This window comes from Podarcis gaigeae (genome assembly GCF_964106915.1).
Source record: "Podarcis gaigeae genome assembly, chromosome: 2".
In the NCBI taxonomy this organism is placed as follows: Eukaryota; Metazoa; Chordata; class Lepidosauria; order Squamata; family Lacertidae; genus Podarcis; species Podarcis gaigeae.
In genome coordinates, this window is record NC_139679.1 from 11475594 (window position 1) to 11502684 (window position 27091).

At 42.1% G+C, this 27091-nt stretch overlaps 2 protein-coding genes across 10 annotated transcripts in view; one reads left to right on the plus strand and one right to left on the minus strand.

The window, feature by feature from the left end:
• The window catches only part of LOC310839936 (transmembrane protease serine 12-like), a 27285-nt gene extending 17165 nt beyond the window's left edge, over positions 1–10120 (plus strand). The window contains exon 5 of the mRNA XM_083729035.1: positions 9973–10120. Coding sequence (XP_083585161.1) covers positions 9973–9978 — 6 coding nt within the window. The 3' untranslated portion in view covers positions 9979–10120. The remainder of the gene's footprint in view (positions 1–9972) is intronic.
• On the minus strand, positions 668–26026 carry ATF1 (activating transcription factor 1). Of its 9 annotated transcripts, none has more exons than XM_083729025.1 (9): positions 25724–25992; positions 14835–14952; positions 14543–14593; positions 13149–13271; positions 10128–10225; positions 9072–9202; positions 7391–7555; positions 6560–6719; positions 668–4448 (listed from the first exon to the last, which is right to left on the minus strand). In XM_083729025.1, the coding sequence occupies exons 2-9, from the start codon at positions 14943–14945 to the stop codon at positions 4304–4306; spliced, it is 984 nt and encodes a 327-aa protein (XP_083585151.1). In that variant the 5' UTR covers positions 14946–14952; positions 25724–25992; the 3' UTR covers positions 668–4303. The 9 variants fall into 9 exon arrangements, with proteins under 9 accessions (XP_083585151.1, XP_083585158.1, XP_083585150.1 ...); XM_083729032.1 differs by having other exon boundaries at positions 14879–14952; positions 25724–25985; XM_083729024.1 differs by lacking the exon at positions 25724–25992 and adding an exon at positions 15087–15579.
• Positions 26027–27091: the final 1065 nt, after the last annotated feature.

Consider the following 27091-nt stretch of genomic DNA (forward strand, 5'->3'; position numbering starts at 1 on the left):
GGTGGTGTGAGGAAGAGAATTTGCAAGTCACCTCTGCCCTGCCCCCCCACCCCCAGTTTCTGTTCCAAATAACCTTGTGTCAGCAATGTGGGACAGAGAGAGATGGGTGACACCCTCCCTTCTTCCATGTTGTAAAAAATAATAGGAGAATTTATTATTTTTAAATAAGCAATATGCTCCGTAAATCAGATACTTACTTCCCCCTCCCCAATAGATTCAAACACATTTAACCCTTTATTCTGCATGCTTGGCTATAGAAACTGTACACGACGGATGCTAAATGTTGCCATAGCACTTTAAAAATAAAACACAAATTGCAGTTAAGTGTGCACACCTTGTTTGAAGTTTAGTTGCAACATGTCTTCAGTCCTCCTTTCCCATCTTCTTGCATTTTTTACATGATTTTTGAGATACAGTATGCTTTGCTCACTAGTAGCTGTGAGCTTTGCTACAACTAGTTCCATAGTATCCAATGGCTTTCAGTATTAGAAAACTTGATCTTGGCTCCCTCTGCAGGTCTTCCTTGAACAAAGTAAACAGCATACTTTCTTTCTCCTGTGTAAATCTACAGATTACACAGTACTAAAAACAACAAACCACATACCTATCAAAGGCTAATGAATAAGATCAGCGCCAGACTTTCCCACATGCTGAATTAACAAGGCAGTTTGAAACAGCATTTCAGGGTCTTTATTACTGAAGTCAAGGGGTACAGCCACCTATGTTGTTTTTTTTTAAAAAATTACAAATATTTTAAGCAAAGCTGCTAAGTTTGAGGATAGTTAGGATCATCAATGATATTGCCTGTGCTCACAACCCAGCTTTATAATGACCAGACGATAGGTTGGCAAATAGCACAAATATGCCTCTTTAAATAATGACTGAAAATAAAATTGATGACTGTGTACTTCTGTGATGATATACATGGTTATGGTTCCTGTTTCAAAATAATAGTGCACATTAACAGGTTATCAACCTGCATTTTGCTCTTAAATCAAACACCACGACTTCCCCTGTTCTTGCTCTGAAATAATGGTAATAATAATAATAATCAAATGCTCTTTTAATAACATTTGAACAGCAAAATATTTTGTTACTATTAAATATACATATACTTGAGATGTATGGGAAAAATTGCATATCACACTTTTGTCCTAGAAGCAAAATATAATTTAGTATCATGCTAAAAATGATGCAGCACACCTGAAAGTTTGAATCCTCTGAAACTCACACACAAGAAATTAATAAGTGTACAACAAATAGCTAGAAGATTCCAGGCCAGATTGTGAAATACTTACACCACACAGTACTTTTTGTTGGTTGCAATCCAGAGGAAGGCACTGACCAGCCCTCATCTGCCTCCACACAAAACATATAACCCACAGCTGAAATGGGATTTTCAAAAATAGATTGACATACAGAATGGAGGTTATGCTGGAAAGCAAAGCTAGAAGCCTATCTGCATGTGCAAAAGCCTATAGAGACTTTCTGGGTTATGCATGAATATTCCATATTCCACCTTCCTTTCACTTAGGGCCCATGTCCTTATTTGATTTAATATCCAAATTCAACTTTTGTGTTTTTTTAAAAGGACAATAGGAGTTTCTATTTTTTAGAGGGGGTGGGTAAAATCAGGGTCTACTATAGTTCCACAGTTCTTCCCCTTTTCAGCAATAAAGGTTGTGGTGATGAGAAATTTCACAAATGGACTCCTGTTAGAATAAGATTGCTGAGTTCTGGTTCTAAATGAGTCTTGAATCTCGGCATTCTGTTGAGCTGCTACAACAGCCCTACAGTGCAGGCTGCTGAGCTTTAAAAGTACTAGGTGACATGGAAGATGCTTGCCTAGTTGTGAGCCTTAGTAGTAAGGGTATATATTTACCTCTCCCTCCCTGTGGTGTATTAGAGAGGTTGCGGGGGATAATGGAAACTAGATGTGCTGCTCAGGGTGTGCATTTCCAGTATCACTCCTCCTTCCAGGATACTTTAAGCCATAAACATTCCTCATTATATCTATTAATTTAGAACCCATAATAACAGCATATTGGGTTCAGGGATTAGAAAATAAAGTTGGGGGTTGTTTGCCTCCTCCAAGGCTTATATTGTGAGCCTTAGTCACAATTCCCCGATACCTACATACAAAGAAAAGGCTCATTATTTTGGAGTTCTCAGAGAGCAAGTGTTATTCTCAATTCTTGAAGGGGGAAGAGTTCTAAAAATGTTTATGAGCAAATATTTTTCTGCATGTCTGGGAGCCACCAAGTATTGGGGGGGAAATGAGTTAATGGGGCAGTGTGTGGAATGCTGTGCCATGATGGCAATAGATATATATTTTTTTCTCTAATGCATTTAGTGGCAACATTTCAAAGGAATGAAATGAATTGAAATGAATCAAATTGAATTGGAATGAATCAATAACATTAACTAAGGTAAGGCTACATTGCTTGTGTTAATTAGCTCATTGTGTGCTCAAGAATCCAACTGATGTCAAAAGATACTTTAACATCCCTTGAGAACAAGAACCAAAATGACACCATTATTATCCCTGGCAGCATCTTTAAAGTGAATTTATAAATGAATGTATCTTCTGTGAACACTAAACTATTTTCTCAAAAATATTTCCAGCAATTTTTGTTAAATTAAATTTGCCTAATGAAATACATAGAAATAGGTTCTAGTTTTCTTGAGCATCTCATAAAAATATAGAATTGATAATCTAAGAGGGAAAATATCTCTGTTTATTGAAACTTTATAAAAATTTAAAATATCCATATAAACTCAATTATAGAATTTGCAAAGGTAACGCTTCAACTACAAAAATATACCTGGTGTCTATGTCAACTGGATTACTTATAAAATTGGAATTGCTTTAAGAAGTCACTGTCAAGTTTACAAATTCAGTTTTGTAATTGAGTGCTTTAACATATATAAACATACTAGATTTTACCTTTGGTATATAATTTTAGCTTCTTTGTGCTTTGAACTGAGACAAAGTTAAGGAATTTGGAGTTTAATGCTTCTGTACAAGCAAAAGAAGTATATTCAAACAGAATATGGGATGCCTGTTCACTTGAAAGAATCATTTCTGTTTATCTCAAGATGTTTTTTTCTACCCAGTGACATACACACACAAAAGCCCTTTGAAAATATTTCCTGCAACATTTGTTCCCTTCATGAAACATTTCAGAGCATCTGTATAAGCAATGATATGTGGGTCTGGTTTTCACGACACAATAAGCCAATCTTTCATTATAAATACACCCCACCGCTCTGCAGGTTTAGATGATATGACAGGGCGTTCTATGGCTTATTTGACCTGCCTGAGCTCCATACAATGGGAAGAAGCCACATGGGGACCTGCCTGGTGTGGAGAGGGGTTCTTCATGATGAAACCATCATTTAAGATGAACACTGGCTTATTGTGACATGCAAACGAGGCCATGATATATGTTATCTACTCCTCAAGGAGTCTTATGACCACATCCTAAGACAGAGCACCCTTCTTTTAAACAAGTTGCCTGCCTGCTAAAACCAAATATAAATTCTAGCAAAGTAGTGTGTGTATCTTCTCAACACAGAGATTAGAATTGACAATTTGAAGCAAACACATTGTACATACAATTAACTGTGACAGCTTTCTTAGGATTCTTCTCCCTGTTGGTGGGCTGCAATAGGTTTTGACCCCCATATGTTGAAATAAAAATTGTGGCAGGTCTCCACCCACTGGGAACCCTGGAAGAGTGGGCCTTCCAATCACAGGTGAGTGCTGCACACTCTGGCACATATGGATCCTTACTATAGTTGTGCATTCCAACCCATGGACTGGTGCGAGGGCAGAAACTACTGCTACCTGTGCATTCACTATGTGGTGAAGATCCTTAGCCTGTGAAGGGAGCAGAAAAAAATATCAGATTTAATAAATTGAACCTATGCTAGCTATATGTTGACAGGCATTAACACCTGAAAGCAAAAGATTCAGCTCTTCTGCATAATGGCAATCAAATGCCATAGGCATTAAAAAAAATTCAGCTGTAGCACAAGAAATTCAAACATCTTGATTGACAGAATGTACATGTCCCACTTATCCTGATTGAAATGAAGATTCCAGTTGTGCCAGCAGAACTCTTCATGAGTTTTCATACTTCCTTTTTGTACTCTGCCATCAAAGGTTCTAAATAGAATCTCAAGTCTTTGTGGAATTTGGATAGAAGAGATTCATTTTTGACCTTTAATTTAAAAAAATTAATATAAAAAATCCTTCTGAAATTCTTATGTTCACAAAAAGGTGTTTTTTTTCCTCCTTTTACACATTTTTATGGCAGTAAAGATCTTTCAAAGTTTTTAGTTCTTCAATTAGAGTTTTGTTCTGGTTTTCAAGAACAGCAACTCGATTTTCAAGACATTTCACATATTCTTTCTTCTTTCTACGGCATTCTCGAGCTGCTTCTCTGAAATTCCAAAGCAAAGTTTGTTAATTATTACATAGAAGTCAAACTAGTTTGGAATTACAAGCATTCTGCTTTTGCTTCATTAGCTGATGCTCATCTAAAGAGGCTTGCCTTTCTTATTTCACGGACTGTGAAAAGTAAAACAAAGCCGCTTTCTTTGAAAAAATAGTGATGTATCTACTTGACATAAAAATATTTAAAGAGGTGCAAGGATTAGCTCTTTGCAAGCTTGCTCTTTTTGCCTGAAGAGTTCAAATTATTTATCATATTAGTGATCTAATGTTTTTTAAAAAAATGGTCTGGAAATCTATAAACAGATAAATTATTTCATCTGCCTGAAGCACACATTTCAGGGGAGTACATTTTGGCTTTGTGAACAATAATGCTTTGGGACTAATGAGAAATTAGAGGGCATCTCATAGGCAACTGGACCGTCAGCCTAATTCAGCAGAGCCCTGCACATGTCCTTAAATATGCTTTTAATAAAGTAACGAAGTTTGTCTACAATTACACATTTGAAGAAAAGGAAATACAGGGGCTGCAACAGAGGTTATCAGTGATACATGACCCTCTGAACAAAGTGACACTGTCCTCAGGATAAACATCCACAGCAAATACTTAAATACTTGAAGAGGGATGCGGCCATGGTCCCCTTATACCATTTCTTATAGCTGGCTAGTTTATTAACACCTTTAAGCTTTCTTTATCGTACCAATAATTTCAAGATTTTAATAAATTGGCACTAGCATTTTGGGGGCAATTTAGTCTCTCAAAATTGTATAATGAGCTTGCAATGCCTCCAAGGAGATACAAATACAGTATTAGTGACTAGTTGTATTTACCACTCTCATCCTGAGACACAAGTGGGAATTAAGGAGATGCTCACATGACACCTGTGGATCAGCTGCCAATCAGCTATTGGGCCAAGTTCTAAGTCTTGTTAACATATGAGGCCCTTAACAACGCAGGACCACCTGGCCATTAGATCACCTGGGGATTAATTGGTCTGTGTTTTTATATTGCTGCTTTATTGGTTTCAGGTTGTGGTTTTGTTGCACTGTTTTAACTGATATCTTGGTGGTTGGTTTTAGACTGTACACAGCTTAGAAATCTTTGAAATATAAAGTAGTTTAATAAATGCTTTTAAATACATACATACCGTATTTTTCGTCCCATAGGACGCTCCATCCCATAGGACGCACCTACTTTTTTTGGGGGGGGGAAATAAAGGGGGGGGAAATTCCTTTATTTTCCCCCCAAAAACCAGGTCGGGGAACAGTGGGATGGCGGTGCTGCGCCTCCCCGCTGTCCCCCGAGCTTGTGGGGCTGGCCCATGTCTGCCTGGCGCGAGGGGCGCTCTGCTTCAGGGCGCCCCGCGCGTCGGGCGGCAGGCTACAGTCCGCAGCATGGGGAACCCTCTGTTTCAGGGCGCCCCACGCGCCCCCCGGGTGCGCAAGGCTTGCCAACACCAGCGCGGAGCATGGGGCGTCCTCCAAAGGGCGCCCCGTGCTCCGTGCTGCCGCCCGCAAGCCTTGCGCTCTCGGGGGGAGATCCCCCGGGTGCGCAAGGCTGGCCAACACCAGCGCAGAGCACGGGGCGTCCTCCATAGGGCGCCCCGTGCTCCGCGCTGCCGCCCGCAAGCCTTCGGCTCCCGGGGGAGATCCCCGGGTGCGCAAGGCTTGCGGACACCTGCATGGAGCACAGGGCGGTACATACAAGCACAATACGGTACATACAAGCACAATGCATGTGTCTCTGGTGTTAGAAGGACAGGACTGGCTGAAATCTACTCCTTTGAAAACCTCCTGAGTTTCCCTTCTGTTTAACTAATGTATTAGTCTTTCTTAAAAAAGAATTAACAGCCCCCCTCCCACATTGTTTCTTTAAAGTGGAAAAGTTTGAAGAAACAAAAGCTGTCAAACACCCCAAATAATTATAGTCTAAATAAGCATTTGTTTAGAAAGGGAAAAAATATTTCTTGGGTAGTGGGGAAGAGGGCAAAATAAGAGAAGTCTACTGCTAATCTTGGGTGATATGATTCTGTAGCCAAAGATTATTTTATGGGGAATATATTTCAGTGAATGCCTAAGACCAAATGGGAAACCAAATACCTGTTTTTCATCAGCCGTATTTCACGTTTCAACTGTGGATCATCCGTCTTGGTTGACTGAGATGTCAAGGAGACAGGAGCTGTCATCACAACCGTCTGGGGGAGGGAGGTGGTGGTTGGTGTGCTGCGTATCTGGTATGTCTGCATATCTCCTGATGCAGCTGTTGAGGAACCACAGTAAAGAATGCTGTGAAGAAAGGTGTTTTAAAGACCCACATTTCCTGTCTGAATTCGGGCACACACAGCCAAGCACAAAATGTACACAGCAGTGGAGGGTGTACATGTGAAAAACTGGATATGGGCTCATAAACAGTAGCCAGATATCTCTTGAGGATAAACATGACACCTTTTCAACAATTTTAGTTTTACTTCCCTTCCTTCAGAATGCATTTTGACAAAACTATTTTGAAGCGGCAGTACCTTCAAAACAATGCTGATGAATATACAATATTGGTTAATTACATAATTCTGCTGACTTCATTCCTAGGCAGAAGCTTAAGGAAGCCCAACATGACACTGGCAATGCAGAAACATGATTTGTGTTAAAACTGGGCCCTCAGCTGCTGCATGTACAATGTTAGTTCACCAGCCCAACTCCTGCCTGGGTCGCAGATCCAAGGCATGCTTAATGCTGTACATGCAGATGAGGACACCTTGTTTTAAGGCTGTGCAGAACCCTGGATTCTGCTTATGTAGTATTGCATATCAATAAGGCTTTATGCACGACACATACAATAAACAGACTTTTATTTGTAAAGTAAGTATCATCCCTTGGAAAACCACAGTGGCGGGGAGAAACAGCATTTCTGAATTATTTGTAGTAGGTACTTACTCTGCACGACCACCTGGTTGCTTGGCACAAGTATCTGCTGACCATCAGATGTCTGTACATACTGTAATAGCGGAGTCCCGCCAGCATTTGTAAAGGTCTGCAAACCTTGCACACACTCTGTCGCTGGGCTGCTCAGCTGTAATGGTCCATTTGGAGCAATGGCAACTTTAAGACAAGAAATAATGAAACAGAGAAGACACTGATCATTGTGCAGTGGTGTGTACGGTAGGTTTATAACTTCTTGACACCCCCCCCCCCAAAATAAAACCCACAATTTCCTGTATCATAAAGGGATGAACTTTTGCTTAAAAACACTGAAAAATTGACTAATTCTTTTCAGTTGCGAAAAAAGGTCACCCCAAAATGAAAAGCTGGAATCACCGTATATGTAATGTCATATTGGCGCTGTGGGTTAAAGCCTCAGCGCCTAGGACTTGCCGATCGAAAGGTCGGCGGTTCGAATCCCTGCGGCGGGGTGCGCTCCCGCTGCTCGGTCCCAGCGCCTGCCAACCTAGCAGTTCGAAAGCACCTCCGGGTGCAAGTAGATAAATAGGGACCGCTTACCAGCGGGAAGGTAAACGGCGTTTCCGTGTGCGGCTCTGGCTCGCCAGAGCAGCGATGTCACGCTGGCCACGTGACCCGGAAGTGTCTCCGGACAGCGCTGGCCCCTGGCCTCTTGAGTGAGATGGGCGCACAACCCCAGAGTCTGGCAAGACTGGCCCGTACGGGCAGGGGTACCTTTACCTTTAATGTCATATGACTCAATGAAAATGGCTTCAAGAACTTGGCAGAAATATTGAAACCTTGCAAAAAAGCATTGTGGGTATTGGAGAATCACTGGAAACGGGAGCCATCCATAACTCCACAGATAACAAGAAGTAATCAGTGCAAAGAACACGCACTCAAAGTGACGCAGGAACTTTCTGGTGCTTGCAGTAGAAACAAAGACAAACTGCAACTTTGATTTATTCTAATCAATAAGAAGTGGTGTACAATGTACAAAACATTGTACAAGCATTAGAAAATTTGCATGCTCTATTTTTCCTGTATTATAATACATAAATTACATAATGCATTAGTTACATATACAAAAAAATGATTTATTGATTTTGGGCAGGACCTCTTTTTCAAAATATTTGGAAATGAAGGATGATGGTTTTTAGGCAAAGGTTCATCCAAGCTATAGGAAGATGAGTTTGTAAAAAAGTTAAAACCCTAATATCATGTTCTTTCTGTTGTGCTGATATCACAAAAATCTGCCACCAGTTACAGTCTCTTTCCTGTGAACAATTTACTTCATTTTGCAACCAGCACCTTCATTTGCCAAACCACATCATAGAACCATGGAATTGTAAAGTTGGAAGGGGACCCAAGGGTCATCTAGTCCAACCCCCTGCAATGCAGGAATCCAAATTAAGGCACCCGTGACAGATGGCCATCCAGCCTCTGCTTAAAAACCTCGAAGGCGAGTCCATAACATTCTCTTCCTTTTGCTGGCCTGCAAATTCTGATTAAACTATTTAGTAATAGATGAAAAGAAAAATAATTCTCAGCAGAATTATTATAATAATTTCAGAAGAGACCTTTGGATAGCATTATTCTCAGGCTAATACCAAATTCAACTTGAAATATATTTCCAGAAACAGCATTCCTAACACAGATAATTATAAATAATACATACTATATTGTCCAGTGCTTGTTTGGTAAACGGGCGTAGGGACAGACATTGATGTGATAGTAGAGATACCAGGACTTGCTTCATCTCCTTTCCTGTCTCGTGCATCTTCAGAAGAGAGATCATTGAAGATTTTTCTATAGAAATTACAACAAAAATACCAGACATGGCTGAAAAACCACTTTTTAAAAAATGTAATCATTACTCCCAATGCATAACCCTAGGTATGCAGTACAGGTGACTCGCATCTTATGCTTATTTTACCTAGGCGATTGCAGCTTTGCATGGGTGGTGGTGAAGTAAATAAATGACCAGAGAGCAGAAGAAACCCACTCTCTGTTTACTTATTCCCCTCCGCACACACACCTGCACAAAGTTGTGATCGTGGCAGAGGTGGATTTCAGGAGCATGACCGGTTCTGCTGCACTAGGTGCTGAGCCTAGGGGGCGCTGCAGGGCGTCATGACTGGCATAGTGATTTAAGTAGAACAAGAGAAGGTGGGAGCATGCATTGACTTTGGGCCTCACACAGGGCGTTGCTGAAATCTGAAAGACCCAAGTCCGCCGCTGACTGTGGGCTTTCCTGGTTTTGGGAAAGCGGCATGAGGACTGTAGCAGTGTCCCAGAGCCCTCAAGCTGCTTTCCATTGGGTGAGGCACCAGGCTTTGGGAAAGAGGCACAAGAGCTCTGGCATGGTCCTAGAGTCCTCTTGCTTCCTTCCCAAAGCTTGGGCAAGTATTTTTGCGTATACACGTGGACCCTCATGTAAGATGCGAGTTACTTTTATTTCTTTTCATGGTGGACAGAACCAGAATACAGGGAGAAAGATGCTGCTTTGTGGCTTTGGAGAAAATGACAATTATTTAGCTTTGTAAAAAAATGTTAAATTCCACCTTTCTGCAATACAGGGGTAGGGAACTGGATTGTGTTGGTAGGCCAGATCCTTATCATGACCACCACTCTGCAGCTTCTGAGGGATCTATCAAACCCTGTGGGCTGCATGCGTCTTACCAACCGGAAAAGCTCCACTGAAGAGAACCGAAGAAATGCATAAGGAACTGACCTATAAGATGGACGGCGTGCTAGGATTCCTCTGGCTTTCTGTGAAGAGCCTATGCTATCGGAGGAATCTTGTGAATCGTCACTCTCTGACAAAGACACCTGAAAGAAACACATTTTGTATTATTTTGCTGAATAGCGTAAGAGACAGCAGGACACACCTTTTGGGAATGCCAAGTATAACTGAATCAGCAGGTTTTCAACCATTTGCAAACGTTTTTTATTACATTTAGAGTTAACAAGTTTCTTCAAAAGGAACACACTACTGCTATTTAAACTAAAAAAATTAAACATGATCCACTGTAGAGTTTGTTGTTCTGAAGTAATTCATAGGACTGCAACATAAAACAAACACACAAACACTTACTGCAAACTCATGAGAAAAGGGGTTGGTCAAAGTTTCTGGAATAGTTACAAAAATATTTGATGTTGGGTATGTTGAAAAAGATGGGTTTTAACAGCAGTGCAAATGGTGATAGCATTAAGAAGTCAATAGTCTATCATTCTTCTGTTTGAATAAGTCAATATGTGTGATGTAGGAAGGAACAAAGATTAGTCTTTGCTGTCTGCTAAGCATTAAAATCAGAACAGCACCAGTTTATTTTAACAATACCTAATTTTGCAGTGAAGCCTGTAGCAATGTAATGATATATATTCAAGGCTCCAAACTGAAAATATGCAGATTTAGATAAGGAAGGAAGAACATAAGGAAACAAAACAGGAATATCTCAAGGACTCTTGGATTTTCATTCTTTCAGCGCACTTCCCCAGTTTGGCAAATGTCAACAGTCCTTCTGGTGTTCCCAAATAAACGTCTTTCATTTACAGCTAACTGGTGAAGCAGCAGCAAAAGCTCCACAGGGCATAGAGCTCTTGCAAAAGTATGTTGGTAAAGTAAAACAAAAAGAAGGCTGCTGTCAGGAGAGAGGGGCAGCTCTAGCTTTCCCTTAGTTTTCAGTGATGAAATTGCAGCCTTTATATCCTACAGAACTCGTAAGTGTAAGACGAATTCCTCTATATTAGAAACAAAATGACTGCAAAATGACTTTTAGATCTTTGACATATGTAACACAGACAATGCACAAACAGAGTTTTAATTATTATTTTTAGGGGGCAATACTATTGCTATCTTCAACTAGGGTTATCATATAGGTGGAACAAATTTGTTTTCTGTTGCTGGAGAGGGCAGGACCCAAACCAATAAGTTCAAATCTCCAAAAAGGGGTTTTCAACTAATCATCTGGAAGAACTTCCGGATAGCATGAATAGTCCAACAGTTAAACAAGCTGCCTTGGGAAAGTGGTGGGCTCTCTTTCATTAGATGTTTTTAAGCAGAGACTGGGTGGCCATCTACCAAGGATGCTGTAGCAGCCAATTTGAATTAGATTACCTTTGAGGTCTCTTCCAATGCTAAGATTATATTATTAAAAATAACCAACAACACCTTAAGAGAAGTCTTACAAGGCTTTTCAAGACAGCTGAAAACATACACAATTGATCAAAACATGAAAAAATATTTTCTATTGTTTCTTTCTTCCTATACTAGCTTTAGCTTTTCTTGTTTGGTTTTGTGTTGTTTTTGATTTTTTAATGATTGGTGCACATAATCCTGAAGATTTTAAATACTGCATTAAGTTTATGTGAGGTCTTTCTTATATGTCCAACCAGCCATAGTAACTACTGGCTCCAAAGAGTGGATGAGGTAAAAGTTCTACCCACCCACCCACCCACCCGAGTTCCTCCTATTGGCTCCACCCAAGTTCTGATTGTTGATGCACTTCCTATCAGCCATGTCAAAATGTTGCAATGCAGTCTTTGGCTCATGGGGGAGGGGTAGTTTCAGAATGAGAAAAGGACAAAATTACACCCCCCCCAAAAAAAACCCCACTTTCCCTGCTGTGCTATAGAACACTAAAAGGCTCAAGTTAAGGCTCTCAGTCACAGCACTTTATTCCTATGTAACAGGATATGAGGGAGGCTTCCGGAGAGCAAGAAGACTACTTTTTCCTTTCACTCCTGTAATACTCCGAAACAATATATTGTAGACCACATGTTTTGCATGCAGCAGGTCCCAGGTTCCACCCCTGGGCAACTCCACTCAGCTCTGGGAAACACTCCTGCCTGAAACCTCTGAACAGTCACTGCACGTTAGTGTAGTCAGTACGGAGCTAGACGGATAAATTGTCTCTCTCAGTGAAGGTAGCTTCCTGTGTTTGTAGACAGCTTTATCTGCCCATTGCTGTTACAGCAGTGAAGTGGTATTGGGGGTTACTCACACTTACACAAGGTGCAATCCTGTGAAGGATGGTAACACCTCATTCTGCCCATGCAACCCTTCCAGGGCTACTTCCTTTTTCTTACAATATGTACACAAACGCCTAAACATGGATGAGTTTGCATCATTTTTATGCGAATCAGCATTAGAAACCATAACTCGTACATCCATTTTGAAGTATCTGTCGGACTGATGCTTTAAAGTTATTGTCCCCTGACAGTTATGAACTGATTATTGCACTTGCCACAAAATGTGAACTCGTCCAGATATTATTTTGTATCTAATTAAGTGAATGTGTGAGGAGAGCTTCTGCTTAGGCAACAAACTTCCTTTCCATCTCCAAATCTGCTCTGGGTTTCCCCTCAATCCTTTGGAGCAGATTTGTAGAAGTGTGTGGGTAAAGTTGTGAAGCTCGCACCAAAACACAAAATATGGTGGGGCTGCCCCCCTAAGATCTCTCACTCTCCCCACCCCAATTTTTCCAGTTTCTTTTCTCTAGATGTGGGGGGCATAGAGGGAAGGCAAGTTTCATTGGACAAGTGGAAGTTGTCCACCGGACTTGGTTTCGACTTTTTAATTAATTGGTGTCTAGCACATTATTAGGCATTTAAATAAATAAGACAAAATAATAGTCCATAATAATGATGTGGAGCTTTGCTGGCTTGCTGCTGTCACCCCACAATAGGCTGAAATGCACTATAGTAAAATTCAGGTGCTGTCAATAAAACTTCCAAAGAAAGTTAACAGTACCTGCACTGATTGCCCTTGTGGTGAGTGAATGACAGATGAGGTTTGAGCTGTATGAATGACTCCCTGGACTTGATCCCCAGAGAGCTGAACCACTGTCAGTGGAGTTTGACCTCTAAGGGACATCTGAAACAAATCAAGAGTTGATTAGCCAAATCACGAAAAACACAATTTAGGCAATAAATCAGTAAGTGCCTACATTTAATGACACTGAGACTGAGGAAGAAGAGTACTAAATTTCTAGTAAGACAAGACTTCTTAAGTAAATATCCATTTTTGAATAGTGGTTGCATTTAGCCAGCTATCATATCAAGACACCTCAGTTAACACAAGTTCACACTAGATGTCCTCAGGGGTAATGTGCCACTCAAAACATACATGATTTTCAGCCCAAGTAAGATCGTTTTCCAAATCTAATAACAAAAATGTGGCTATTTTATGTAATAATTCATTTCTGCTTTACAGTAACTAAGACAAAGATGGGCAGCCTGCAGCTTGGGAGCCTTTTGCACTGATCTCATTTCATGCAGCCCTAACACCTCCTGAAACTGCCCCCATTCCTTCATGCCATCATACTTCCCTCTTTTCTGTTCATTTTCTCCTTTTTTTCTTGACCTTTAAAAAGGATTTTGTCGTCGTCGCCCCCCCCCCCCAGTTTTTTTCTTCATTATACAACTGGGAGATGCATTATTTATCTATAAAAATAAATAAATCTTGTAAAAGCTTTTTACTCATTTCATGGCTTGGAGAAAGTAATTCTGTCCATCCCCAACTGAGACCGATAGTCTTGTGCATATACACATTGGGCATAAGCACATCTGTAATTGGGAATTCTACTCTGAGATCACTATGGTGAAAAATGAAGCAGGGCAATCTTTATTCCAAAATAGCTAATTCAGAACACTTTTGTCTCTGGATCTGTCCACTGCCTGTATATGGTTCCCAACAGATTACCCTAGAGAAAATTACCTCCCCCGCCATGCCGCCAACAAAAAATAAAGGCTGACCACCCATGCTGTAAGAAGTCGTGCTTTTCTAACTTCCACTGACAAGAAAGTTCTGAAATTCAGACACTCTGCAACAGAACCCAAATTCATTAATTTTCAGTGCCATCTAGCAAGTACAGCCTCTGCTCTTTTCAACTCAGATCAAGCAGAGCACATGCATAAGCACCAATAAAATGAAACTTCACAACATCAGTGCTTGGTGGACTGCACCCTTTGTTTTGCTCCTGTCCTTTGTGCTAAGGTCAGAAAGGCCGTAGGAAGCAAAAATACTGAAGCAAACAACAGCTGATTAACCAGTATTTTTATAGCAGATTTGTTATGATTCTGTGACTGGGAGTCAGTTTTTCAGAATTAGCAACTCTTAAGTTAAAAAACATGGAGATGCTCAACTTTCCCATTTCTTTGCTTAGCCGGTCTGCCTAGGTGATCCTGGAATAAGATCTAAACAAAGAACATTTGGATTTTATGAGACATGTCAATATCTAGTGAACATGGATGCATTTTCAGCTCCACACATGAAACACACGATTAACTCAAATTCCTGGAAATTATGTATGCACACACACACACAAATATAAATATAATGCACTGTAAAAAAACAACCCAATATTGTACAGTAAAATTTCAAATTAACCTACTTAAAAATTCCTCAGAGGATCTGACCTTAGATAGCTTTCTTTACCTGTTGAGAAACACGAGAAAGCTGAGCTGCTTGTAGCGTGGTACCTTGTAAAGATGCTGCTTGTGGGGGTGTTGCTGAATTGTTACTGTTGCTTCTGTGAGCCTCTTCCATAATCAGCCTATAAGAAACCGAAAGACAGCAAAATGCAGAGTTTATTATTACCCAAGAGAGACGGATGCTTTTCAAAGAGTGCCAGAGGACATTATAAAATAATACTGCCTTGTTGGTGATTACTGTCTTGGCTCTACCCACAATTGTGTCTGCCAGCCATCGTAAAGAGGATCTTGCATCAGGAGTTGTCAATATGTGCAATTCAGAGACAGGCCTTGAACTTTGCTGAAAGCAATGGAACATATGCAGCCTGAAACATTTTAAATCTTGCTGATTTCAACGAGACTTTGATACACTGAACCTCCCTGGATTATACCCACTGACAAGTATTCTGGACACCACCATTGCTGCTGCCATGAATTTTGGACCTTCAAGAAATACAGTGGCCTTCCACTATGCTAGATGGACCATTAGTTTGAAACTGTGTAATACGGTTGTTTATATCCTTGTGAGCGACATCTAGTTGATACAATAGTGTGGTAATTAGTCACATTATGGTCTTTTGTCACTTATAAATTCTATTTTTTACTGAAATGAAAATATCCATATATAATAGTAGTTTGGATACAGAGCTCCTGTGAACATAACGCAGTGCACAGGATGCTCCTGCCTTTGGGCAAGAAAAGAGGGCTTTTCTGATTTCTTCTCCCCCCCCCCCCAAAAAAAAACCCCTCAAAAGAATTTCTAGAACAGAGCACAGAGGACTTGCATGAAGAAAACAGAATGGGTGAAAATCACCTCAACTGTGCCACAGGTTTTTTTTCTCCCACGAGAGAACAATAGGGGAGGAGTGGTGGTGGAGGACAAGTTATTTGTATTCTAGTTTGTTTCAGAACTTTCTGCATCTATGATATGTAACTGCCGTGCATTTTATTACACCTGCTGCACAATTAAGCATTTCCTGGTCAACAGCACCAGGGTATGCACAGACAGTGTTCCAATAAAAATACCTCTGAGGCAGTCAAAGATGATCTGCCAGTTCTGAGCATGTTGTTACACAACATTTGAAATAGTTGCAAGAGCTGTTGCTGAGAAACTGGAAATTACATTTCTCTCAATGGAAATATGAGTCATTGATTTTTCCCTGCCGAGACCAACCACAGGAGCTCAGTTCTAAAACCTGAAGAATGCAAGTCACCATAATGAAAAAGTCTCAAGAGCTTCACTTCAGCCTTTCCATTCTTAATCAGATCAATCGTGCTATCAAACAGCGGACACCTCTCGTGAACACAATGACAACTTAGCATATACTACACTCTCTCTCTCTCTCTCTCTCTCTCTCTCTCTCTCTCACACACACACACACACACACACAGATTCTACAAGTGAACTCAGATGCTGAGTTATAATAGCTACAAAGAGAAAACCAAGCTGCTAAGCAATGAGGGAGGTATCAGCAGCTCAGAGGGATGCCAAGATTTGCAGAACCAGAGAAAATATTTTGGAGGGGAATGTAAGAAGACAACCCCCTACCCCCACAGCCCAATCATATCAGACCATGCTCAGTGACCATAAAATGCTCAGTGGTTTTTTGGAGTGAGGGACATGCTGGTGGTAATAGAGAAATAGAGCCAGCAACGGCTGGCTGACTGGAACACTGAACAAGAACATTCCAAACTGCAACATTCAGTTGCAGCTCCACTTGTACTATTCTACTGCTATGGTTTTCAAACTATCCTCCAAAGAACTCTGGTGTTTCTCAATAAGGAGATCAGTAAAAGTGGGAAAACTTCCCTAAAAGGGAGCTAGCCCATCATTACCAATATGTGCAATCTGCAGCTGCCCAGGAGTTTTGTGAGTGTTCTATAAAGTGCCCTCTCTGTTCACAAAGAATAACAATGAGGCACAATAGGCCTGGTCAGTGCTCTGCAAGAACTGTGCATCCTGGAACATGCCCCACAGTCTTCTGCAATGAGAAGGACTTAATCTACCAAAAAGTCAATACAGGAGTTCCTTAAAGAGTTTGAAAACTATGTACTTTTTCTAATTACAAAGGAGGGGGGAGGCTAATTCAGCATTATTGTTTACAAATTGAAAGAACAAGGCTTTTAAAAGCTTGTAAGGAACATGGTCTGGAAATATCTCTTCCATCTCAGGGAATCTCTATTATAACCTTCCACACAAAATGAGACATAAAGGTGTCACAAAATAACGCCATCCAACTACAAAGAACATAGTGTTTGTATTTTGCAGGCTAAGATTGTGACAACTATATTACCTATTATTATTATTATTATTATTATTATTATTTCTATAGCACCCTTTATCCAAGGATTGCTGGGCAGATTACAATATAGAAACACAAAATACATGTCATAGTAACAAACAAAAACAATACCCTCCCATTCAGTTTAAAAGGCCATAGAGTGTTTAATTAGCCAAAGGCCTGGGAGAAGAGGGTGCCTGATGCCTAAAGATATGTAAGAAAGGCGCCAGGTGAGCCACCCTGGGTGAGAGCATTCCACAAGCAGGGAGCCACCACAGAAAAGCCTTGTTCTCATGTTGCTGCCCTCTGGACCTCTTGTAAAGGAGATACACAAAGAAGGGTCCAGATCAATTCATATTGGGAGAGGTGGTCCTTGAGGTCTTGCGGTCCTGAGCCACGTAAAGCTATATAGATCAAAACCAGCCCTTTGAATTGTGCTCAGAACTAACTGGCAGCCAGTGCAATCGGGCCAGGATTGGTATTATATGCTCAAACCGTTTTGCCCCAGTGAGCAACCTAGCCACTGAATTCTGCACCAGCTGAAGATTCTGAATCATTTTCAGAGGCAGCCCCACATATAATGTATTGCAGTAACCTAACCTAGAGGTTACCGGAGCATAGACAACAGCATTTTAGGCTATCCCTGTCCAGAAAGGAGCACAGCTGAAGTTGAGGGAAGACACTCCGTACCACTGACGCCACTTGAGACTCAAATGACAGCAATGGAACTGGAAGCAGCCCCAAGATGCATATCTGCTCCTTCAGATGAAGTTTAACCCCATCAGGAGCAGGCAACCTCCCATCCATTCTGTCTAGGGATCCACCCACTAACAGCCTCTGTCTTATCTGGATTAAGCTTCAGTTTGTTGGCTGTCATCCAATCCATTATTGAGGCAAGACAACGGTCCAGCACATCCACTGCCTCACCTGCAGATGTAAAGGAGAAGCAGAGCTGTGTGTCATCAGTACATTGCTGACAATGTACTCCAAAACTCCGGATAACCCCTCTCAGCAGTATCATGTAGATAGATGTTAAACAGCATGTGGGATAAAACTGAACCCTGAGGAACCCCACAATGAAGGCTCCACAGGACCAAAAAGCACTCTCCAAGTATCACCCTCTGGAAATGACCGAGGAAGTAGGACTGGAACCACTTTTAGAAGTCACTAACTGCCTGTGCTGTGTGCTGCTCACCCAACCTGCTGCACCTCCTCCATACCTCCCTGTCATGGGCCTGCTTGGATGCAGAGGGAATGCTGGGAGTTGGGGAACTCCCAGAGGAAGAAGGCTCAGAGCCAGGGGATTGGTAGTGGGAAGATGATGAGTGGTCAAAGGGAGAAGAGTGAGAAGACTGGGAAAAGGAGGTGTCAGAAGCTGCAGGTGCAACAGGGTTGAGTAAACAGGAAGATGCGCTGTGACAGACAGCAGTGCGGACTCACAGAGGCTTAGTGCAGGCAGGCTGTGGAAGAAGACAGGGAGTCTTCCCCTAATGCTGTGACCAGCTACTAGCCCTGCTGGTCTCCCAGAATGCACAGATAAATGGGCAGAGCAGGCAAGCATGAGGGGCAATGGATGAACAAGTCGGGCTTCCAGTGGTTTGTGGGTTGAGTGAGATGGCTGACCGCGCAGAAGAGTCAGCAAAGCAGAGAAGGCAAACTGGGCTTGTGGTGGTGGGGCAAGTCTAATGAGAAGGGTGGCACATATGGGGGCGGAGCAGGCAAGGTGCACTGAGTAAGAGTGGTCGCACAATGGTGTGAGCAAGCTGCAGAGGTGGCAAGGAGTAAGGGGAGGGAACTTTGACAAGGAGTACAGTAATGGGAAGTGGAGGGGCTTTGCGGGAGAAGTGCTTTGAGGTGGGAGTAGGGAGGTTGCCAAGTGAAGTGAGCAGGGGGTGTCATTTCCTAGTTATAATTAAAACAAAGGCAGAAACTGAGTCAGAACAGGCTGAGTCAATACAGTATATTACTTTCACACTTTTGTGGGTGCTCACAATTCAAGAAAAAAACAGGCAAAACGTAATCATACTGGGTTCTGCCTCATAGACAATTTCTAAAATAAATGAAAACATTAAAAGGTGATCAGAGAAAAGGAAAGAAAAACAAAAAGCAATAGCAAGTGTCTCAAAATGTCTATTTCACGCATTCAACTCTTGACCTAGACAAAAAATAAACGAGAATTGCAGTTCTCAAGATATTTGCCTAATTCATTATTTTCATTTATATGGACCCTTGCATTTTTTAATTGGAACGACATAATGTCGTTTAATTGGAACGACACAAGAAGCAAGTTTATTACTTAATTGGTAAAAAGCAAATGAAAGTCCCTTTCATATGCTGTTCTTATGATATTACAAAAGCAACAAAACCTTATTATCTTAACTGTTCTTGCATTAAGCTTGGTTTAGCATAGGAACAAGAGTGGCAGGTGGGGTGCCATGCAAACATCCTCCAGGCAGCTCTTGGATGTGCCTCTTTGCCCAGTCCTTCCACAGTTGATGGGCCAGTGCCACCAGCAAGGGGCAGCTCAATGTGCCTGCCCAAGTGGCAGATGGGTAGAAGCTACTGCCAGTGGTGGTCAGCTACAACATGGGAAAGGACAGAGCTGGCCATGCTGCTGTCACATGATGGCAATGGGATCAATTCAGGCCTCTTCAATATACCAGTTCAGGCCTCTTCAATATATACCACTTAAACATCAGTAAAACAAACATACTAAATCAAATCTCAATTGATTTGGGCAATGGGATGTTACGGAAAAAAAATGCTCTGATTGAAAATTTTCTAGAAAATCACCATCACTGCTACCGCGTTGAACAATGCAAAACAAGACATTCATCTCTAATATGAAGCCTGTTTTATCTAATCACAATCAATTCTTTCCTACATGAACAAATGAAATGTAGTGCTTAATAGTCCTCTTTTAATTAAGATGAAAAGAAGTCAATATATATTGGCTTGATCTATCTGCAAGTTAAATATTCTATTATTATTTGCTAAACAAAATTTAACCAAACAATGAATAATGATTTACTGATATTAGTTGACATAACTGACTCTTCTAAATTAAGTCACTTGATGCAACAGAAGCACCATAATCTCTTCATGCAGCCTTATAGTTGTTATTTTAAATACTGTTTCAAGAGTATCTTCCAAAATATTAGTTTTTCAGAGCAGTGAATTCACCCCTCCCAATGTGGTGGTTTCCTACGTACCATCTTGCAGCACTTCTGAATCACCTCTTCTGCTCTAATTTAACCCTTTTAATTCTTAGTATGCCTACTGCAATTTTGAGTATTCAAAATGCTTCACATGCATTACATTGTTGTAACTTTACCCCAACCTTACAAGGTAGGCTGTCACATGGATGAGAGTGGGGGGCAACAGTGTGAGAGAGTGGCTTAAATAAGGCCATGAAGTGAGTTCATGCCAAAGGAGGGATTTGACTTGTGGGCTTCACTAACCTAACAAAGTGAGAAAGAACAATCTTCTAATTCTTCTTCTTAAAGAGTTTAATAAACGTAGGCTTTTCTTGTCATTATTATATATGTGGCAAGGATTTCTATTAACTTGTTACAGAGTTCCCAATTATTTGGTATTTTGGAAGAACTATACTTCAGGAGAAAAGAAACTATTCCAGTTAACCACTTTAGATGCTGAGAGAATTCTGTAGCCAACTGGAAAAACATACGTACACTCCAGCTCTTGGCAACTGTAAAATATTTAGTTCAAGCTAAAATTTTCAGAACACAGACAAAACTGGAAACAGATAATCATCCAGAAGAGTTTCATAGCTCTCACTAGACGAAGAAATGTAGCTTTCTGTTTCTATAGCACTTTTGGAGAATCATGAAACCTGTACAAACTGTCCAGTCTATATCAGGGATGTAAACATCTCAAGTGCCTGCTGGTGCATGGGTATCTGAAATATTTTTACAACCTTTGTCCAAATGTAAGGCTAACAGGGGGGACGCGGGTGGCGCTGTGGGTTAAACCACAGAGCCTACGACTTTCCGATCAGAAGGTTGGCGGTTTGAATCCCCGCGATGGGGTGAGCTCGCGTTGCTCAGTCCCTGCTCCTGCCAGCCTAGAAGTTTGAAAGCATGTCAAAGTACAAGTAGATAAATAGGTACCGCTCTGGCGGGAAGGTAAACGGCATTTCCGTGCACTGCTCAGCTGTACGCCGGCTCCCTCGGCCAATAAAGCAAGATGAGCGCCGCAACCCCAGAGTCGGCCACAACTGGACCTAATGGTCAGGGGTCCCTTTACCTTTAAGGCTAACAGGCAATGTTAACAACTAACTGTAGCCCTGATCAGGCACTACTCATGTGAAGGAGCAACAAAGGGGCTGCAGGGACTCACTTTTAACCCTAACCCAGTCATCATCCAGCTTGTGCCAGACTCCCAAGTGCTCAGGGCTAACTTCTGCTGTGGGGAGCCTTTTTTTCTTGTGTAAGTTTCTAAATCATGTGGGGAGCCTACACAACTAGGAAAGGCTTTCCATGTCAGAAGTTACACCTGAACAAGTGGGAAGCTGGCACACTCCATACAAAGATGGTGGTGGAGCTAAAGGTATTGCCCCTTTGTACTTGTGTTGTCCCTTCATACGAGGTCTTACTACTTTTCTTTCTTCCTCTCTTTGTTGTGTTTAATACTGCTAAAAGTTTCCTTTTGTTTCTCCCACACAAAATGTTTGATCGTCTTGATGATGTAATGTTTTACTTTCTGATCTTTCTCTATACCACTTTAAACTTTGATCAAGCTTGTAATTAGCCACTACCTGCAGCAGGAAGTAACTGCACCTAAAGAGCAGCCAAGCAGCAAACTGTACCTGTCTCACACTATGCCCCCTTCTAAAGCTGTGTCACACATATACTCAGCTAAGTCTAGTTGAACGCACAGCTTATATTGTCCCATCTTTACCAAGCCACAAAGAGTTAGCAATGCACAGTATCCATGCAGCCACTTGGTAAACTGGCTGGCTGCAAATATACAATGAGAATTTTACAATTCTGCAGCTTCAGGAGCACACTATAGATAAACAGCTTACCATCTGGCTACATGTACACCACAGTAAACTAACACTAATGTTCCAGTCTAAACTCATGGTTCTTCAAAAACTCCTTGGGCAACCCAAGACCTCTTATTCCAGTTAAACATCTTGATCTTTTTTGCTCTTGCTTCTATGTAAGTCATTCTCTTCATAAACCTCTTGCACTCCTCTTATGTGTTCCAATGTCTTCTGAAGCAAGGTTAGCAGAGAGCTTTTTCTATGGTGGCGCCTTGTATGTGGATTCCCGGCACTGAAAGATTACATCATATTCTTCTTTATTTGTGCTCCACTGGCAACTGAACTTAGTAAAACCAGCTTTTGATTCTGTTGCTGTTTAATGTACTGATCGAGGCTGTCCTCTTTTTTGCCACTGTTTATAAAATAATTTGATAATCTAACTTTAATAGTTTGATTACTGTGCTTTCTTATGTGAATTTCTGTTTTATTTGCCTTAAGCAAAACCTTTGTGGAAAAGTGTGATATAAATTATTAGAATAATTATTTATGAAAAGCCTATTCTGCTGTCTTTTAAGAAATGCTCAAAACATACCATTGTTCTCTTATTTTACTCTTCATTAATTTCTTATCATTCATTTTAAAACAGCTTCTACAACTTAAAACTCATTTTAATTATCACTTTAGATTTGGGCTTACTATTGCTTACACATTCCCTCCCTTTTCATTTTGTAAATTGTAAACCACTTTGGGCAGGAATCTATCTATTTTGTAACAGTATCTAGTAAGCACTCGGGTGTAGTAGTAAAACTATTGTTTATTTATAGTGCATCACCAATGTACACACTTTAGAGAACAACTTAATCAAAAGAAATAGTCCATGCTCCAATAAATTTATAACTAACATTTCAATAGTGAGGAAGACAAGATAAGATGAAGAGCAGGAGTGGGAAACTTGTGACTAGATGCTGGTAAACTTTGGACTCCCATCAGCCCTATACGGCATTGCCAATGGTCAGGCATGATGGGAGCTACAGTTCGACATCTGGAAAGCTACTGGTTCCCTATCCCTGGATGAAGGCAAGAATAGAAAGAGATGGTTGTCAAAGCCCTAAATACCAAAATGTGGGTTTTGCTGAAGTATTTGAAGAGAGAGGTGTCATAATTCTGCTAAAATGATGTCTAGTGATATATTTAAAATACCTACCATGTTCAGAATGGATCTCAAGGACTGCCACTCCCCATTTGAATCAATTTGGACCCTCCAAAAATAATTTCATGCCCTTCTTTGTGTGTCCCCTCTGCGAGATGTCCAGAGAGCAGCAACACAAAACAGGCCTCTTCCTTTTGGCAATTAATTTTTATTGATTTTCAAACAAATTAACAACCAATTATACAAAACAAGCCTTTTCTGAGGTGGCTGTGTTTGTGGGATGCTGTCCATTGGTAGGCTTGCCTGGCGCCTTAGTTACATATCTTTAGGCACCAGGCAAAAACATCCCTCTTCTCCCAGGCCTTTGGCTAACTAAGCAATCTATGGCCTTTTAAAATGTGGAGGATTATTACTATTTGTTACTATGGTATGTATTTTTGTGCTTTTATATTGTAAACCACCCAGTGATCCTCAAGTGATGGGTGACCTAGAAATGTGATTGATTGATTGATTGATTGATTAATAATACAGCATCAATGGGTGGGGGTTTTTTTTGCTTCCAAAGGTTATTTATTTTTAAAACTACTACTTATTTTTCAACTTTGATAACAGGCCTCCAAGGTGGCCTGTATTAAAATAAAATGAACATGCAATTAACTCAGTCAAAGAAGGTACAATTATTTCATGAGTGATGTAAAAGAGAAACTGCAAACACCCCTTTCATAGAATTGTAAAGTTGGAAGGGCCCTAAGGATCATCTAGTCCAACCCCCTGCAATGCATTTTAGATTACTTATTTGGATCACAACATTTTAGACAACTACAGCACTACATTATCTCTTTAAAACAATTATGAACAAGAATTACTCTTGAAAGACATATTAGAAGTAGCCCCCCAAAGTTGGGCGAACTAGAGTAGATTATTTAAAGGTTCTCTTTTGATTATCTTCAACAAGCTCAGAGCTATTTCACAAGCCTTGGTTTGGCACAGAGTATATGGTGAGCTAGAAACTGCAGCCAATTCTGCCTATCCAGAATACATGTATGAGATTCATTTTCATACACCTGTCTGCCACTGTTTTCACATTACAACTTCACACACTCCCTTTCAATATACCATTACAGCTGTACATCTTTCTAGAGCTGCTTCCCAAAACCCACTAAAGACCAGTAAAATCAGCAGATTCAAGCACACCTAAAACCAACAGCAGAATAAAAGCAGCTGTCATTGTAATTTGACGTCTGTGAACACCCCTGAACATTTTGTTCAAAAGGCAGGATATAAATATTTTAACAATATATCCCCAGCACAGCTTTACAGATAGAATTTTAAAGCCTGGGGGAAATAAAAAAAGATAATCGGAGTTGATGCCAGGCGAGCCTTCCTTTGGAAAAGCATATCTTAAGGATACACCTAAATACACACAAACACACACAGCACTGCGGAAGTTGCACCTGAGCACAAAGGAAGCCGACCTTCCGTTTAAGATTAAGGCCATCACGTGACTCGCTTTAGGTACTTAAAAACTGTATACTGGCGTTCACTGCAGCCAGCTCCAAGGGGCCGAGGTCTCTTTGCCCTGCTCCCCGCACCGATAAAACATCGGAGGGAGCCGAGCTCCCCTCAAAGTTGATGGGCGTTGTCACTCAAATGGTGGTGCGCGTGCCAGATCGGTTATGTGCGCGTGCCACAATCTTGCGATCGATCATGCAGGGCGGGGGTTAACCTGCACAAACACGCGCACCCCCCCCCCCAAAAAAATATTTTATTCAAGTGGGCAAACCTGGTTGGAAATAAGGCGGCAAACGCATCTTTTATCAAAGTGCAACCCAAACGCCTGCAAGTCGAAAGCTTGCTTGAGACTTGTGCGAAGGTTTTGGTTGCTTCCCAACTTCCGACTATTATTATTATTAATCATATCTTTGCTTTCGAAGCCCCCCTCGCCTAATAATAATAATAATAATATCTTTGCTTTCGAAGCCCCCTCTCGCCAACTGTCAGGAGAGGGAGACCAGAGGAGGAGGCAGCAGCAGCAGCAGCCGGCGGGCAAGCGAGCCCGAGGGGAAGCCGAGCCCTCGCCCATAGCGAGCGAGGCGTCCGCGGGTGAGACCCGGCGCTTGTGCAACAGCTGCGGCGGGCGAAGGTCTGCCTCCCGCCGGGGCGCCAGGAGACGGGCGCGGGCGCTTCGCCCTCCCTCCCGCCAAATCCCAACCGCCTCGCGAGCGCCTTTTCGAACGGGAACCGCTCGCGAGCGCCCGGCTTCCGCGAGCCGCCTCTCCCTCCTCCCGAGGCGTTTCCCCGACCCGCTCGCTCTCTCGCCCGCCCTCCTTCCCTTCCCTCGCGCTCGTTGATTCGGCCGCGTCCGCCTCGCCTCGCGCCCTGATTGAGTCGCCGCCGGTCGCGCCCGCTTTTACCTCAGAGAGACGACACCGCCGCCGGCTTCGCCTCGGCCTCACGCGGCGCCCGTGAGGGGAGGGGGGGGGACGGAAGGCGGCGGAGGCGCCGCCGCCGCCCTAACGCCTCAGGGAAGCCAGAGCCGCCGCCAGCATTGTCGGGAGCAGGCCCCGCCAGGGAGAAGAAGCACGCACTCCCTCAGACACGCACCCTCTCGCTCTGGAGCTCGGGGTGGGCGGGTTGCGACGATAGAGCGCGCCGGAGGCCAGAGCTAGAGAGGGCTGCTGCCTTTGACGATAGAGCCGTCGCCTTCGCTGAAGCCTAGAGCAGCCGCTGCGCGAGCGCTCGGGGCACCAGCGAGGCGCGGGCGTTCGGAGCATAGAGCGGCAGGGCTGCGCGTTCGGTAGAGTTTTCAGGGCGCCGCTAAGATCTTGGCGGTCGTGAAGTTGCGCAGCCCCGCCAGTTACCGCGCGCCTAGCAACAAATGTATTTTAATTAAAAAAAAAAAATTATTGAATTTATATGCCTCCTTTTTCCTTAAGAGGACCCAGGGCGGTTCACATAATTTTTACTGAATTTATGTGCCGCCTTTCCTTAAGAGGACCCAGGGCGGTTCACAGAATTTTTATTACATTTATATGCGGACTTTTATTCTTTGAACTGCCCTGGGATCTCTTAAGGAAAGGCTGATTCCAGCGAATAAATAAGAGCACAGGGTTGCAGCGCGATCCTATCCGTGTATACTTTATTTGAGCCAAGAGAAAGGATGGGGTTGATCAGGCATTATTTCCTTAACATGGAAGGTGTGATAGGGATTTTGAGGTCTTAAAGGTAAAGGGACCTCTGACCATTAGGTCCAGTCATGACTCACAGGTTGTGGTGCTCATCTCGCTTTATTGGCCGAGGGAGCCGGCTAAATCTTCCAGGTCATGTGGCCAGCATGACTAAGCCGCTTCTGGCGAACCAGAGCAGCGCACAGAAATAATGTTTACCTTCCCGCTGGAGCGGTACCTATTTATCTACTTGCACTTTGATGTGCTTTCGAACTGCTAGGTTGGCAGGAGCAGGGACCGAGCAACGGGAGCTCACCCCGTGGGGGGCATTCGAACCACCAACCTTCTGATTGGCAAGTCCTAGGCTCTGTAGTTTAACCCACAGCACCACCTGTGTCCCATAGTCTTAGATATGTGGTAATGTTCATAAGTGTACCAACCAAGCACGTACATAGATCAGCACAGGAAGACCAACCTGGAACCATTTTGATTCCTAAACTGAGGAAATGTTTTCTCTGCAAGAGCAAAGTGGGAAACCTCCCCATTGTCTCTTTCCTCACAAATCCTGTCTTACAGGCAGATTTAAGATACAATAGGGGACGCGGGTGGCGCTGT

Bases quoted from the DNA above. Each gene is read 5' to 3' on its own strand.
- ATF1 (XM_083729024.1), bottom strand. From the start codon at position 15,124: ATGCAAGATCCTCTTTACGATGGCTGGCAGACACAATT. The intron at 10,226-13,148 runs GTACTGTTAACT...TGTTTCTTTCAG, and splicing joins CACAAGGGCAATCAGTGCAG to GTGTCTTTGTCAGAGAGTGA. The intron at 4,449-6,559 runs GTATTTGGTTTC...TTGGAATTTCAG, and splicing joins ATACGGCTGATGAAAAACAG to AGAAGCAGCTCGAGAATGCC.